The sequence below is a fragment of the Poeciliopsis prolifica genome, unplaced genomic scaffold (genome assembly GCF_027474105.1).
Source record: "Poeciliopsis prolifica strain line A6 unplaced genomic scaffold, Auburn_PproV2 SCAFFOLD015, whole genome shotgun sequence".
In the NCBI taxonomy this organism is placed as follows: Eukaryota; Metazoa; Chordata; class Actinopteri; order Cyprinodontiformes; family Poeciliidae; genus Poeciliopsis; species Poeciliopsis prolifica.
The window spans coordinates 1964569-1981010 of NW_026562390.1; the positions used below are offsets into that span (position 1 = coordinate 1964569).

The window sequence follows — 16442 nt, forward strand, 5'->3', positions numbered from 1 at the left end:
AGGTCCAGTAGGTTGACTTAACGACAAAAACATTCAGGTTCATTGTTTTAATTCTAACGAAAAAGGAAATCAAGATGGTGGATTACATCAGTCCAGCAGTTTCTGCTGAACTAAGATACAAATAAATAACCATAAAGAAACTACAAAACAATAGCTCTCAATGAGCAGTTAGCATCAGTTAGCATCAGTTAACAGCAGTTAGCATCAGTTAGCAGCAGTTAGCATCAGTTAACAGCAGTTAGCATCAGTTAACATCAGTTAGCATCAGTTAACAGCAGTTAGCATCAGTTAACATCAGTTAGCATCAGTTAGCATCAGTTAACAGCAGTTAGCATCAGTTAACAGCAATTAGCATCAGTTAACAGCAGTTAGCATCAGTTAATATCAGTTAATATCAGTTAACAGCAGTTAGCATCAGTTAATATCAGTTAATATCAGTTAACAGCAGTTAGCATCAGTTAATATCAGTTAACATCAGTTAACAGCAGTTAGCATCAGTTAATATCAGTTAACAGCAGTTAGCATCAGTTAATATCAGTTAATATCAGTTAACAGCAGTTAGCATCAGTTAATATCAGTTAACAGCAGTTAGCATCAGTTAATATCAGTTAACATCAGTTAACAGCAGTTAGCATCAGTTAATATCAGTTAACAGCAGTTAGCATCAGTTAATATCAGTTAATATCAGTTAACATCAGTTAACAGCAGTTAGCATCAGTTAATATCAGTTAACAGCAGTTAGCATCAGTTAATATCAGTTAACATCAGTTAACAGCAGTTAGCATCAGTTAATATCAGTTAACAGCAGTTAGCATCAGTTAATATCAGTTAATATCAGTTAACAGCAGTTAGCATCAGTTAATATCAGTTAATATCAGTTAACATCAGTTAACAGCAGTTAGCATCAGTTAATATCAGTTAACAGCAGTTAGCATCAGTTAATATCAGTTAACAGCAGTTAGCATCAGTTAATATCAGTTAACATCAGTTAACAGCAGTTAGCATCAGTTAATATCAGTTAACATCAGTTAACAGCAGTTAGCATCAGTTAATATCAGTTAACAGCAGTTAGCATCAGTTAATATCAGTTAACATCAGTTAACAGCAGTTGGCAGCAATTAATTTTGTGAATTTGAACACATCTCAAATGGACAACATTGATAATAATAATAATAATAATAATAACACTTGAAAACATTTGCAAGACGTAGCAACATTACTTTAGAAACCCTGCATATTATTAAATTAGTCTAAAATAAATGTTAAAATCTAACATTTGTAAAGAAAACACAGAGCTGATCCTACTATAGCGCCGTTACCAATGACAACAGAAAAAGGGGGCGGAGCTGTCAGTCACCTGTTACTATGGGAACCACCAACCGCCAATAGCAGTATCAGAACCTAAAATGTCAATAAATGTCAGAAGAAACAATTTGTTGACCCGACAAAATGAATTCAAAGAACAAACACATTTTGACAAACTTCATGTCTACAACATTGCTAAACCAAAAGCCTGTTAGAGAGGCGACTTTGAATTTGCCCGTTTTAAAAAGCTGCGGTTGAACCTGTGGTTCCTGTCGGCGTGTCCAGTTGACCATGTGGTTCCCGAGCCCGGCGTCAGCCTCATGTCCGCCTTCGAGCAGTGGCGCGAATGGGCCGACGGCAAGTCCTGCTGCGACTACTCGCTGCACGTCGACATCACCGAGTGGCACAAGGGCGTCCAGGAGGAGATGGAGACGCTGGTGAAGGATCACGGTACGAACGCTGGACGTCTCATCCATCTGCACGTTGCAACCAAACCAACAAAATTAGTAGAAAATTCTTAGAAACCTGTAAAAGTTTCATTCATTTCCTGCTTTCATGGTCATTTTCTAATCTGGACATTTTCAGGTGTCAACTCTTTCCTGGTCTATTTGGCGTATAAAGATATTTTCCAGCTTACTGATGCTCAGGTACGGCTTCTTTCTTTCTCCAAACAAGATTCACATCCACTCTCACTTATCCTGTCGCATGAAAATTTATAAATCTGTCATTAAACTAACATAATGTTGCAGAATTTGTTGCAGCACATCAGCTTGTCTTGTAAATCAGATTACAATGGAAATATCTCTTTAAATAAAGCTTGATTGCAGTGATTTTCAGGATCAGCAGTGGGTTTTACTGTATTTTCTGAGAAGGCAGGGACTTTATGACATGACTTTATAATAAAATAAATCATGCATCTGGCTTGATTTTTGGCAAAGCTGTTTGTCTTGGTGAGGCTTTTTCTCCTAATGAGAGTCTGAGTGTTTCTCTTGGGAGAGTGAGATGCAATAAAAGCCATATCTCAGCGCAGATCTCACTCTGAGTCATGGTGAAAATGAATTACTCCCGTCCGAAAGCAGCTTTGAAGCAGATCTGTGCCGGCCTTTGCACCTGCGTGAGGAATGCCGGCTGCAGTTTATTCCTCTTTTGTTTCCGCTGAACTCTGACGGCGTCTCCCTGTTGCATGTTTGATTAATTCAGGGAACCCATTCTACTGCGATACCAAGGAAGTTGAGGAATCTTTGGGAAAAAATGTTTACTTTTTGTTTTCTTGTTTTCAGATTGGACAATAAGATGCTGTTTGTAAAAATAAACCAATAATCTGGGTTATTTAGTCATAAGATAAAGTCATATTTTAACATGTTGTTTATTAACTGATAAAATGTCAGTTTCAAACTAATTGTTTAATTATTTAGCTAAATATTTAGATTGCAAACTACTCAGCGGGCTAATTAAATATTTAGTTGGGAAGCTAAATATTATGTCCAAATTAAATATTTAGACCTTAGCTAGCTTGGAAATATTTGGCTAACTCAGAGCAGTCTAATTTAGCCTTCTAAATGCTAAATGTTAGCTCAATGTAAAGTAAGTTAGAAATGTTTATATGACCAAGAGCTAAATATTTAGCACAAGAAGCTAAATGTTAGCTCAGAATAAAGCTACAGTTAGAAATATTTATCTACCTTGGAGTGACATATTTGGCATAAAGCTAACCAAGTCAAATGTTAACTCAGAGCTAAATATTTAGCTAGTATTCAAACAGTTTGTTAATAAACTGAAGTGGACTATGAAAATAAACTCCTGCTGCCTACGTGCTAGCATGCTTGCTAACTCAATATTTAGTTAATTTATTAAATATTTAGCTTGCTAACTAAATTTTCAGTTGGAAACTGTGACATTTATTAATGAGTGAAAATATCACAGCACTATATGTAGGTATTTTCATCAAATTTAATTTCTAATAGCACATTTTTATCGACGCAGGTGTACGAGGTGTTCAGCGTGATCCGTGATCTGGGAGCCATTGCCCAGGTTCACGCCGAGAACGGGGACATCGTTGCTGAGGTATGAATATGAGCTTTTTTCCATTAACTGGGATCCAAATATTTAGCTTGTTTTGCATGTTTTTTATTTATTTTCATTTTGCGTTAGCATCCCAGTTGTTTCTGTGTGTTTCTGATGTAGTCTGATATTCGTACATATTTATTTTTGCCTTTGAGAGTTGCTATCTTTTAAGCTTCGTTGTGCTTTTGTTCGTGCACAATGACAACAAAATGATTCTGATGGTTGTCAGTTGTGACACAATATGTATTTTTATTATTTTTAAATGGTATGAACTGCTTTTTGTCTCAAAATAAAGCCATTTTCATGTGTAAACGCGGATTTGGCGGTGCAGCCAGCTGGAATTTATTTGGATTTAAAGTGACAAGATGCACTCAAACGGCTCATTCTGAAAGAATCTCAAGATACGCAGACTAAAACGTCATTATTTAAGAATACTTTTGTGCAGAAAATGTAATGACGGTGCTGTGTGTGGCCTGTAGTCCTGTTCTAACATGCAGCAGTTTGTAATTGCCACCAGATGAGGACAGTAGGTCACAGGGGTCACGGCAGTGATCGGTTTTCTCTGCTGTTGATCGGAAACACCTGGAATGAGTCAAGGGTTGAGTTTCCCATTGAGTTTGTTTGTGCGTTTTTTAGGAGCAGAGGCGGATCTTGGAGCAGGGGATCACCGGACCTGAAGGACACGTGTTGAGCCATCCAGAGGAGGTGAATGCTTTTACTTTGCATTTCTACTCCTGCCTCTTTCTCTGACAGTTTGACCTTTTCAGTCGTTCACTGCTTGGTACTCAAGTTTGACAGTTTTATAATCGTTGGACAATTCTCTGCCTTGGCGAAAACAAGACGCCAAAACAAAGGACGGGGTTTGTCATCAGGACATCTGTTATAAAGATAACACTGTGTTATTGCTTAAACATGTATTTTCTTCTCTTTTTCCTTCTATTTGGTGGGGAAAAGGACAACGTTAACGTTTAAACTTGTCTGTAAAACATAACTCAGGGCTTAAAAAGATTGTATTTGATTTGTGTTCACCTGCTTTTCCTGATACAGCTAAATAAAGCCGCTCAATCAGACGCTTAGAGAAGATTTTGATGTCTACATCATGAAGCCGCCGCCGCCTTTGTTTTCCAGGTGGAAGCAGAAGCTGTGAACCGCGCGGTGACGGTGGCCAATCAGACGAACTGCCCGCTGTACGTTACCAAGGTGATGAGCAAGAGCGCGGCTGATGTCATCGCTCAGGCGAGGAAGAAGGGTGAGGAAAGTATAAATAAATGTGTATTTTTTGCTCATTTTGGCCGTTTTGACAAAGCAGAACAAAAACAAATAATAATTTTGATAAGCATGCTTTTATCATAACATGAATAGAAATATTTCATGAATAATTCATTATATTTTTAGTAAATAACTCAATGTTTGTATTTCCAATTTTATTTAAGTTATTACATACATAAACGTTCATATGTCAAATAATATTTTTTTGTAGTTTGAGGCACTTTTGGGCCTCTATGCAACACAGCAACATGAAATAGAAAATACTTATACCTGTACAAATTGACAAAGTACAAATTTTATGATTTTTCGAAAAGTATTTCTAGATTTAATAAATTGTTGAAGCTTTTTAATTGTTATATGTAATTTTTTTACGTATACTTTTCAAGTTAGTTGATATTATCTCCTCTAAGTGCTACAGTAGAGAATCTCTGTGAAAAAGAAAAAAAATCTGAATTTTTAAAATCAAACTTCTGACATTTTTCTCAAAATTTTTGTTATTTTGTTGTCAGTGATCAATAATGGTTATTCAGTGACACTCAATAAAAACAATATGGCAAATAAATAAAAATATCACTTTTTAAAACCTTCTGTTCCTGCAACTTAAAATGGTTTATTAAGGTCCTAGTATTTATATGAAACAAGGAAATTTCTGAGTTTAAAAAGCAAAAAAAAAAAAAAAAAAAAAAAAAAAATTGCTTGACAAAAGCTCCAAAATTTTGGAATTAATCTCGGAAATTTCCAGTTTTCTTCAAACTCACTAATTTTTTTTTTTCTAAAATATTTGAGTTTAAAAAGTCAAAAATGTTCAGACTTATTCTAAAAAAGTTTTTTGGCAGACGTTTCCTGTCCGCAGTGTCTCTAACATGCTGTTGCAGTAACCTGCCTCAGTCTGGCAGCAGAACCTCATTGTACCGTTATTCCAGGCACTGTGGTCTACGGAGAGCCGATCACGGCCAGCCTGGGGACAGACGGGTCACACTACTGGAGTAAGAACTGGGCCAAGGCTGCGGCTTATGTCACGTCCCCTCCGCTGAGTCCCGACCCGGCCACTCCGGACTATCTCAACTCCTTGCTGTCCTGGTGAAAGTTGGATCCAACTGGAGACACATTTGGGAATGTTTTTGTCCAGCATTCCGGTTATATTTGTGTGTTCTCCTTTTTCGTCTTTATAGCGGCGACCTGCAGGTGACAGGAAGTGCGCACTGTCCCTTCAACACGGCCCAGCGCGCTGTGGGGAAAGATGACTTCACCTTGATTCCTGAGGGTGTCAATGGCACCGAGGAGAGGATGTCAATCATCTGGGACAAATGTGTGGTACGTGTCCTGGCCAGGGCCGGCCCAAACCTTTTTGGGGGCCAGAGCAGATTTTTCTTTGGGGCCCCCAATTCCAACATGTCAACAACAAATTCTTTATAAATCCTGAGCTGTGTAACATAACAATGTTTTTTATTTTCTGAAATCACACCAATGTTATTATATTGATTTTAATTTTACAGGTGTAACAAACTGAAAAAAATGTGCAGAGTGGTACTTAAGTGTATCTGGAGCTAAATTGGGGCCAAAAAGTTTGGTCAACAGAAAGAAAATATAGGAGTGAAGAAAAAAAAAATTATTTGAACTGAAGAAAAAAGAAAGATTTGAAACTGAAAACTTATTGTTGGAAAAAAAAGATTCAATAAAAAAGATTTGAAACTAAAAAAAATTTGAAGTAAAAAAATTAAGCAGAAATATTATTCTGAAAATGAAAAAAAAAATCAAAACTGAAAATCAAAATCTGAAACTTAAAAAAAACCAATCATTGAATATGAAAAATAGATATGAAAATTTTCAGTTTCACATCCTTTATTTCTGCTTCAAATCTTTATTTTTTCAGCTAGTTTTTTTCTTTTGAATAATCTTTCTGACACTTAATTTTGCTCCATAAGTGTAGCATATTATTTCAACCATCTGAAAGTGACATCATATAATCCAAACTAAATTTACATTTGACAAGTTTGATATCTTATATTTAGCAGCCATCAGTAGGAAGAGAAAAACCATTATTACAACTATAAAAACAATATAGAAATAGTTTTTATGTGTAATACCATTTAGTTTGTGTTATTCAACATTATTTTAAATGTATATGTTTTTTTTATCATGCTAGCTTGCTGCTCTTGGGGGCCCTCTGGTGGTGTGGAGGCCCTAAGCAGCTGTTTAATTTTTGCATTTTTTTTTTTTTTGACAAAATGTTTTTTCTGTCAAAAAAGGCTTTATGCAAAAAACATTGAAACAAAACAAATGAGAACATTCAAACAGTTGTTCAGGAATGGTAGACTAAACATGCAACAGAAGCTTAGAGAATCAAGCCAGTTCTAACACTCAGTCGTAATGTATTCCAGGTGACTGGTAAGATGGACGAGAACCAGTTTGTAGCCGTCACCAGCACCAATGCAGCCAAGATTTTCAACCTGTACCCCCGCAAGGGCCGCATCGCAGTGGGTTCGGACGCGGACCTGGTGCTCTGGGACCCGGACGTCACGAAGATCATCTCTGCCAAGAGCCACAACTCCGTACGATGTCCTCTATTTTCTGAAACCGGTGTCAGTGGGAGCTAGTCCACTGCTAGGAAGACTGCTGAACAGGGCGTGGGCCTCACATGGTGTCGAGGGAGTGATGTCATTCATAAAATCTGCCAAAGAACTGAAACACATCAGGGTCTGATTGTTTGCTGGCTGCCTGTCTGTGTATGTATGTTTTAGAAAGACGTGGAGACCATTGCTGTGGATGTTCTGGGAACCTGCTAATTTAATCCTGTTATGTCCCCCAGCCTCTTTTTGTTCCATGGGAGAAATTATGTATAGCAGCGTGTGAGTAATGGGGTGGCTAATCCTACTGGTGAGGTTATGTTGGGATAAAGTTTTGCCAGATTGCCATGACCTCAGCGTTAGCTTCAGTGGCTTTTTAGGAAAGAGCATTATGAGGCTTCCAGAGTGGACACACACAAACACACAAACCTCTTCATTGGCCAAGCCTCCTCATCTGTTGGGATGAAAATGAACACCATCAGTTATCCCTCTTGTCCATACAATTAGCATTAGCATTAGACCACAGGCAGCACACTGTAACAAATCTGTTAAAGGATGTTTTGTAAGTCAGGTTTTGTGGAGTCAGCATCTATCCACTCCAGTTTGGAGAATCTGGAAGGACTTGTAATGTTAGTCAGGATAACAGGACCTTAAAACCGGTCCAAGCTAAAAGAACTCAAACCCAAAACCTCCAGTTTTTGGTGCCAATTATTTTTAACCTGGTCACTTTCGCATTTCACAACTGTTAATATTGTCAACTATTCACTTGATTCATAATTTGTTTTTTGTCATTTAAAACAATATAGTTGTTAGCATGAGTAATTAGGTTTAGGTTTCTGCTAGCCTAAGTAGCCATTAGCTTGATTTAGTCCATTACTGTTAGCTTAAGTAGATGTTATTTTTAAATCACTGTTAGCTTTAATATCTACTAGACTAAATAGCATTTAGCTTTAATAGATGTTAGTTACATGTTAGGTATTATCCGTTAGCTTTAGGTAAGTGCTAGTTTAGCAAAATGCTAACTTGAGTTGCAGTTAGCTTCTGTAGTTGCTAGCTTTGATAGCTTTTAGTATTCTTAGATGTTAGTTCAGGCAGCCGTTAGTGTTAGTAACTGTCAGTTAACGTAGCTGTTGATGTTCATAGCTATTAACTGCTAGCTTTTGTAGCTGTTAGCTTGAGTTTCTGGTAACTTATGTAGGTTATTACTGTCTACTGCAGCTAAAAGACCAAAATGAATCCAATCTTTTGTCTTGAGTTTTGTTTTTTCAGCAGTTGTAACTTGGGATAAATCCCAAAATAAACAAATTGTCAGAATGAAATCAAATTTTTATCGTTTGCGGAAAATAACCCTGTCTTTTTGTGCTTTTGTTACTTTAAAAAATTTCTCAGACTGTGGAGTACAACATCTTTGAAGGCCTGGAGGTGCGCGGTGGGCCTCTGGTGGTCATCAGCCAGGGAAAGATCGTTTTGGAGGAGGGGACTCTCCACGCCACTGAGGGCTCAGGACGCTTCGTGGCCCGTAAACCTTTCCCTGACTACGTCTACAAGAGGATAAAGGCTCGCAGCAGGGTATAGTGCTGCGTTGTTGTTTTGAGGACTGTCGTTTCGGTTCCTGCATTGAATATTACGTGTTGTTTGTCTTTTTGCAGCTGGCCGAGCTGAGGGGTGTACCTAGAGGACTGTACGACGGACCGGTGTGCGAGGTGTCCGTCACCCCTAAAACCATGACCCCCGTCTCTTCTGCGAAGACCTCACCTGCCAAACAACCCAACCAGCCTGTCCGCAACCTGCACCAGTCTGGCTTCAGCCTGTCCGGTCAGTCAGGAACCATCAGTCTGTAAACTTTACTCACAGCCAGGAACCTGTAGCTTGTTTCTTTCTGGTAGGAGAGAGGTGATACTTTGAGTATTGTTGAAGATTTCAGAGAAAGCCAAGCTTTTGGCTAATTCGTGAATGTAAGGAACCAGTGAGGTTCCTTACATTTTAGTTTTACTGAGTCAGACATTGGGTTAGCTTAAGTTTCTCTGTCAACAATTGGATATTTCTAATCAACTATTTTAAACCATATAAAACCATTAATCCACTGTCATGGACGATATCATGATTTTAACATGATAAATATGTAAAACTGTGGATTAAACTGAGAATTAATCGATCCATTTGGGTTTCTACTAAAAATAAATAATTGACAATAAGTTCATGTTTTCTGTTGTCTGGACAATTTCAAAAACCTGAGGAATGCAATGTCACAAGTCAACAAGCACCGACCCTTCACCTGGTAACCCCAGAGAAGCCTGGCCTATTAGCTAGCAACACAAGGTGAACTCCAAGACATTCGGTCAGCGGGTGTAACTGCTGCACCAATTAAATTCAAAAACACTTCACTGAACCCAAAGGGAAAGTGAATGTTGTTGTAAATAATATTAGTGGTGATTACTGCCTGCAGCAGACTGTAGTACAGCAAATTAGAAGAAATCTCTTAGTAAAGACACAATGTTTTTCTAATACAGACTCATGGAGGATGAATGAACTGTACAATGGCTGCTGGAAAAGACAAAATGTTTTGTTGTTGATGTACGGTTGTATGTTTGCGTACCTGTAAACGTTGAGTTGGGGGCGTGGCCAGCGGCAGATTTAAAGTGGCAGGACAACCTGAAACATCTCGAAAACGTAATGAACACGTTTTGTTTTGACGTTTTCAAGGAACCGTAAACAGCTCACTTTCTGTTTGGCTGCACAGGTGCTCAGATCGACGACAACGTTCCACGCAGGAACACCCAGCGCATTGTGGCGCCCCCGGGTGGCAGGGCCAACATCACCAGCCTGGGTTAAAGCTCCGCCTGCCAAACCCTGACCCTTGACCCTGCCTAGGAGGAAATTTGTCAAAGGATGGCGTTCAGCCGGTGAGATCAAGTTGAGAAGAGCCGAACCTTTCGCTGCGCCTCACCGTTGATCCCGGCGCTTCCTCCTATGCAGTTTTTCTCACCTACCAACTTTCCTGTTTCCCCAGCCTCTATTGGACACAGTTAGAAATAAATAGAAAACAAACAAAAAGGAAGAAAAAGAAGAAAATAACACTGCTTTTAGAGCACTTTTGGCTGCATTTTTTTGTTATTTTTATATATTTTACTTACATTTGTCCGTCTTATTTTTTGGTTTGCAGTTTTTGTTGGGGGTTCAGGGGAGTCAATTAGGACAAAAACGGTTGTGTTTGTGCAAGATGCTGTATTCCTGTTCATTTATTTTGCTTTTTGTTTCAGTTGTAGCTAAAATGAAGAATGGGTACCAAATTGATCAGTCTTAACAGTTTTGCAGCAGTGAGGTCAAGAATCTCAAATTGTGTTGATAATTTGCAATAAATGCTGCCTTAAGAGTTGAAATACTTAGAGATTTTTCAAATCTTATTTTTTGTTTTGTATCTGTGGCGTGTGATAGTTGGAAAACCGTCTCATTTCATTTCTGTTTTCGGTCATAATTGCTTTGCAGAACTGGTGGTTGAGGAGTTTTACTTTGTCAGACTTTGCCTTTCCATGCCTTATTGTCTCTTTAAATCCTTTTCGTGAGATCTGTCCCGCCTGGGAAGTCACTGATTTTCCACTTTGTTTGCATTCCTGAGTCACAAAGGTCCAAATTTTACAGCGGAAGCTGCGAAATTCGCAACCGTCCTCCACCAACCAACCAACTGCTGCTTTAGCAGACAGACTGTTTTCTACTCATCAAAATCTCTCCTTCATTTTCACTTTTTATGTGCCTGAACAAACAGAAGTTGTACTGATATTTTGATTTTGTTCTCTTTTTTTATTTGTTGGTGAAGTAAGTGAAGGATGTAAGATAAAAGATGTAAAATAGCCAGGATTAACCGATTCAAAGGTGCCAGATTTTTGTGCTTTCGTATGGGCTTTCCAGCCCTACGCGAAGGAAAAACGAGATTGATATCTTGAAATGTTCTAATGTTTTAGAGTTTTTACCTTGTTGTCAAACTGCTTTTTAGTGTTATTCTGTAACTAGGTGCCTAAGGGCTGAGCACTATTGATTTACGCTTGAACATAGACATGAGCTAACGTAGTTCTGACTGATATTTAGTGTTGATGCGGATGAGGGATGGGACACCTACAGGAGGCGCTTGCTAAAAAATTGTTCATTTTTTAACCAAATATTTAGCTTGGCCTGAGTATTTGCTACATTGACGCTAATGCTATAGTACCATTAGCAGACACTAATACTTCAGTACCATTAGCGTACATTCTAGCATTCACTAGTGTGAATGCCAGCATGCTACTATTCATCCACAATAACAATAGCCTAATAACTATTATGCTAACACTAGTATGCTAATATTGACATCTAAGTATTAGGCTCGGCTAATGTCTGGATATTAGCATGCTAACAACTGCTATAGTATGGTAATGTTCAAGGCTAATAATTGTCATTTTCATGCTACTTCTGCTTTTGTTAGCATCTTGATTGAAATGTAAAACCACAACCTGGAGTTGATTGTTTTAGTAAATTAGCTTTGGATGTAATTTTTAATTTAAAGATTTCTTTCGATAGACAATTCATGCAAGTCTCTCTTTATGCTAATGCTAGTCTCAATAACGCTAACGTCCACTGTCATACTTAGTTGTAGTCTGTTAGGATGCTAACTGCTGTTAAAGCCAATAGTAGCATCCTAATTTATAATTTATTAATTAAAACAAAGACATGCTAGTAATATACACAACAAAACTTTGCCTCAGACAACTATTAGCGTAATCTTACCATAACAGTACCAGGCTAACTCAACATCCACAGTGGCAGATTAGCCACAGCTAATTCTAAAATCTAAATGTTAGCATGCTAGTAGCCAATGTTAGCAAGCTTGTGTTCTCACCTGTAAAACTGCAATTTTCAGATTAAAAACACTCACTGTTTGTTGTTCTAGGATTTTAGAAATATTAAATGCATAAATCACAGAATAAAAAGGACCAAATTGTGAATTATTCCCAGGAACAGTTGGGTAATAATACCCACTACTTTTCACTCAAAGTATCTTAAGTAAATGAGTAAACAGTTGAAGTTTCAGTCAGTTCATCAATTAAGTCTAGGTTAAGCTTTTTATTTTAATCATATTGTCAAAGTAAAAGATTTCATTTGCATTGAGTGGCTTTAGCTTTAATGCCAGCTAGTCTGTGCTCATCTGGCTTGTGAGTAGTGTTGAATAATAAAGCTCTACTTTTCTCTTTTGGCATCCGTTACATGAAGCATTATCCTATTTGCAATGACTGGAAGTCTTTTGAAAGCCCACTGTTTTTAAAGATTTATTATGCAGTCGAGTTTGTCTAAAAAAACAGTAACACGACTTGGCAGCGAACCGCTGAACTTTTCCTCTCCCCACTCCTTTGGCTGTTTGTCATGGCAACCCGGTGCTACAGCCGACAACTCTGTGCCGACATATTTTCTGAATTATGTTGTTGTGTGGACTCCAGATTGTTCTGAAAAGATTCTGCAGGCGCAGAAGAATCTAAAAACGCCAATCGTCTCCTCTGGCGTCCTCAGTGTGTCTCATGCCTCCTCCGTTTACACGCCCAGTTTTACTCCTTCGATGCTCTTTCAGCTTGGATGTTTTCTTTCTATGCCATATTATGCTAACGCTATACGAGTGACATGTATGTACCCAACATGCTGCAGACTGACAGGTTCTTCCTTTCTGCTCTGAGGTTGTTGATGCCGCCTTCCCCCCCCTGAGGCCCGTAGTCACCCCACACCTCCTCCTCTGTAAGCTCTCCCCCTACTTTTTGTGAAAGTGAAACTGTGTGATGGTGTTTGTCCTGGTGGCTGTAGGGTTTCTGGGATGCTTGCTTGTTATGACGAAAAGATCATGTGGACAGCGGAAAATAAAATGAACGAAACAAGGACTTTGGAGTACTAAGTGTTTTCTTTTGTTGATCTTGTTTAGTCCATGCTTAATTAATTGTCACTAAGTCGAGAATAATGTTCAAAACAACAACTCAGACCCATTGACCCACTGTAATGATTTAGGTCAATGTGTTGGAACGGCACAGTCAAAGTCCAGCTCTAAATCCAATTGAGAATCTGTGAAAGATTTTTTATTTCAAAGAATAAAAAGCAAAAACTTCAGTCTCAAGAAGTGGAAAGTTGACACAGACACTCCCCCAGGTCTTGCAACTGCAGTTACAACAAATACATGCCACACTATTCAGACTTTCATTTAACTAAAACTGAAATAACAACAAATTAATTTCCCAAATAGCTTCATTCAATTTTGAATTAAATATAACCAAGTAACTCTAATCGTGTGGCATCTCAAAGCGTTTCAGAGGAATCCAGAGATATTGCAGTTTTCCACTAGGGGGCGGTGCTGTCCCATTTACAGATGAAGCTTGTTGAGACCCAACACTTGTTGCTATGGCCGTAAATCCTTCATCATTCAACTGCAGCTGCTAAATAAAATACATCAGTTACCCATTTTCAATAAACTACAACATATTCACCGGAAGTCTGAATTAACTTGATACTTTTAACGTTTAAATTAACTTTTTATTCTTTTATAAATGCCAAACTAATGAATTTTCTTTCAAGGAAATGATTTACAAGGTTTATGAGAGTATTGTGACCCCTACTGGCCAGTTTGTGTAAATATTTCCAACCATCAAGAATTACATTCCCATGTTATTTTATTCCTAAGAAGGAAAATTGTCAGAATATTTAGCTTGCAAAAGGAAGGAAATTTTTGTTTGGGAATCAATAATCTGACATTTATTCTACAGATTAAAATCAGAATTATGAGGGGAGAAAGGTCTAAACATCTTTATTCAATGTTCCGAATATCAACTCTTTAAAAATTAAATTTCAAATTCTGGAAGTTATAATTCAAATTTTTTTTTCAGACTAAATCTCACATTCTGGCTGCATTCATAATCGCTTGCATCAAATTTACCTCACATGTCAGTTTTACAGCTGCAAGAATAATTTTCTTTCTCATCACAAGCTTCAAGGTGAGCGGTTCAGTTGCTGTGGAGATGCAGAGAGAAGAAAAGCAACACATATATGGGGAAATTTTCCTGCCATAATCCAAGAGCATGCATTTTCAGTAAGAAAACAGAACTTCATGTCTTTAGTTCTCAAAACTTTTGCTTACATTTTTATTTTGAAAGCAGGATTTCATGTCTTTATTCTCAAAACTTGTAACCCTTGTACTCAAAACTTCTCTTCATGATCACAGTTGGTCTCTGCTCGGACTCTCTGCTCGCTTTTGGAAGCATCTTTTGGCACAGTGTCCTGGCAACCTCTCTCAATGAAAGTGTTGTCTGGGTGCGTTTGTTTTCTTCCAGCAGGTGTGCCTGTGTGGCTACTATAAATTGTAGCAACCTGCACCACCCACTGGATGTAGGGAGTTGTTTGCTGAATAAAATCCTGCCAAGGGTCAATAGCTGTTAGTGATCTGTAGCACACTGCTGGCAGATGTCGGTGTACTACAGAGCGGAAAGCTGACATTGTTGTTTCTCCCTACATCCAGTGGGTGACACAGGGTGCTTAAATCAATAGTAGACACACAGGCACACCCTGTAGCAGGAAACAATTACACCCATTACAACACTTTCCTCCTATTGGATGAGAGGTTGCCAGGTGACTGTGACAAAAAGGCATTTCCAAAAGCAAGGACGTTTCTGAATTTGGAAAGTCAAAAAATTTGCTTCAAGAAATTGAAAATTTTTGACTTGCAGAATCTTAAAATATTTTGAGAAAAACCTGGAGGTATAAAGTAAAAAATGTACAACTATAGAAACTCTAATTTCCAAGTTTTTTTTCAAGAAAATGTTTTCAAACTCAGTAATTTTCTTATTTTTTTTCTAGTTGTTTTTTTTTTAGTGGCAATTAACCTTTTTGGCCCTAACATGCCACTGAATATATTACATAGTGGTTATTTCAATTATTTAATTACTTTAATTATTTATGATTTGATATGTATTTCACGGTAGATTTATTAATTTACTTTTGTTACCTCTAACCCTCCATAGTGCAGGCTCTTTTTGTTTTCCTCCAAATATGTTGTTTTCCAGACCACAAGTCTTTTAATTTTAGATATTTTTACATAAGCCAAATTTGTGGAGATTTCTGCAGCTGCCCTTTATTTTCCAGTTAACAGATTACAGAAGTAGAATGATCAATTATAATGGAAATCATTTGAAAGGTAATTATACCTAACACAAATAGCTCAAAATGTGCAGATATAAAAAAATCAGAACTCTGTAAATTAATATAACATTTTTGGAGACGTACATTACTTATTTATGCCTTGTTTGATTTAACAGGAAGACGCAGACCTCATTTTAAGCTAATTGTTCCTTGCACCGGTCGGCTAACGGTAGTTAGCTAAAGGCTAACAAGTTTAGCATGTTGAACTCAACCTGGAGCTGCTTTTTGAAAACCAAGTGTTCAGGTGGGACAACCTGTTCATAGAAGAACCGTACGTCATACTCTTCACAAAACTGACATGTATGTAAGACCGTCGAAATACAAATCACCTTAAATACACGCGATGTTTAGCTAACGCAGCGAGTAGCATGTTTAGCTGACTTGTCGTATTTGTCCGTAAAGGATCGTGGCCCATCCAGAGGCCAAACTTCCGGCTCAATGGCCGCTGGATCCTGGGAGGATACGCAGGTAAAAATGACGAACAACCAATTTTATTTAGTATAATGTGTTTATCCTGTGTTTGCAGTGTTTTTCAGTTAATATTTAACTTATATTGTACCACCTCTATCGATCGTGTTGAGCCAATTCAAGCTACTTTTAAGATTTGGTGGGATATTATCTGGTCTGTTAGTATTAGCATGTCTGTTTATTTTCCTTTAAAAGCATCAAACATGGTGATTTAACTGCAGCTGCATCAAAATGCTGAGGCTAACTACAGTAGTACGGGTCTATAACTTTATATTAGGGCCTTTGAATAAATTTCAGCCCCAAAAATTTTTTTAGAAAGTTTGAGATTAACCTCAGAAATTTTCTCTAAAAAACTGGGAATTTTTTTTAGCCCCAAAATTCTTAAATTACTGTGAACAAACCCAGAAATTTTCAGATTTATCTCAGACATTTTCTAGAAAAACACATGAAAACCAACCATTTTTGTGCTCCAGAAGTCAGAAAATTAGAGTGAAAAACCTCAGAAATTTTAAGATGAACCTCAGAAATTTTCTACAAAAAAACGTGAACATTTCTGAGATCAAAGTTCAAATG

At 37.7% G+C, this 16442-nt stretch overlaps 2 protein-coding genes across 3 annotated transcripts in view; both read left to right on the top strand.

The window, feature by feature from the left end:
- Positions 1 to 13099, top strand: part of dpysl2b (dihydropyrimidinase like 2b) — a 29418-nt gene extending 16319 nt beyond the window's left edge. For both annotated transcript variants that reach the window (XM_055040072.1, XM_055040073.1), the window contains 11 exons: positions 1591 to 1755; positions 1891 to 1952; positions 3289 to 3369; positions 4006 to 4074; positions 4498 to 4618; positions 5562 to 5718; positions 5811 to 5952; positions 7020 to 7190; positions 8595 to 8774; positions 8855 to 9020; positions 9946 to 13099. In XM_055040072.1, coding sequence (XP_054896047.1) covers positions 1591 to 1755; positions 1891 to 1952; positions 3289 to 3369; positions 4006 to 4074; positions 4498 to 4618; positions 5562 to 5718; positions 5811 to 5952; positions 7020 to 7190; positions 8595 to 8774; positions 8855 to 9020; positions 9946 to 10037 — 1406 coding nt within the window. In that variant the 3' untranslated portion in view covers positions 10038 to 13099. The remainder of the gene's footprint in view (positions 1 to 1590; positions 1756 to 1890; positions 1953 to 3288; positions 3370 to 4005; positions 4075 to 4497; positions 4619 to 5561; positions 5719 to 5810; positions 5953 to 7019; positions 7191 to 8594; positions 8775 to 8854; positions 9021 to 9945) is intronic.
- Positions 13100 to 15556: 2457 nt separating this feature from the next.
- The window catches only part of LOC129366745 (transmembrane protein 230-like), a 33554-nt gene continuing 32668 nt past the window's right edge, over positions 15557 to 16442 (top strand). Inside the window, exons 1-2 of the mRNA XM_055040752.1 lie at positions 15557 to 15701; positions 15804 to 15869. The gene's annotated coding sequence lies outside the window, so the exon portion shown is untranslated. The remainder of the gene's footprint in view (positions 15702 to 15803; positions 15870 to 16442) is intronic.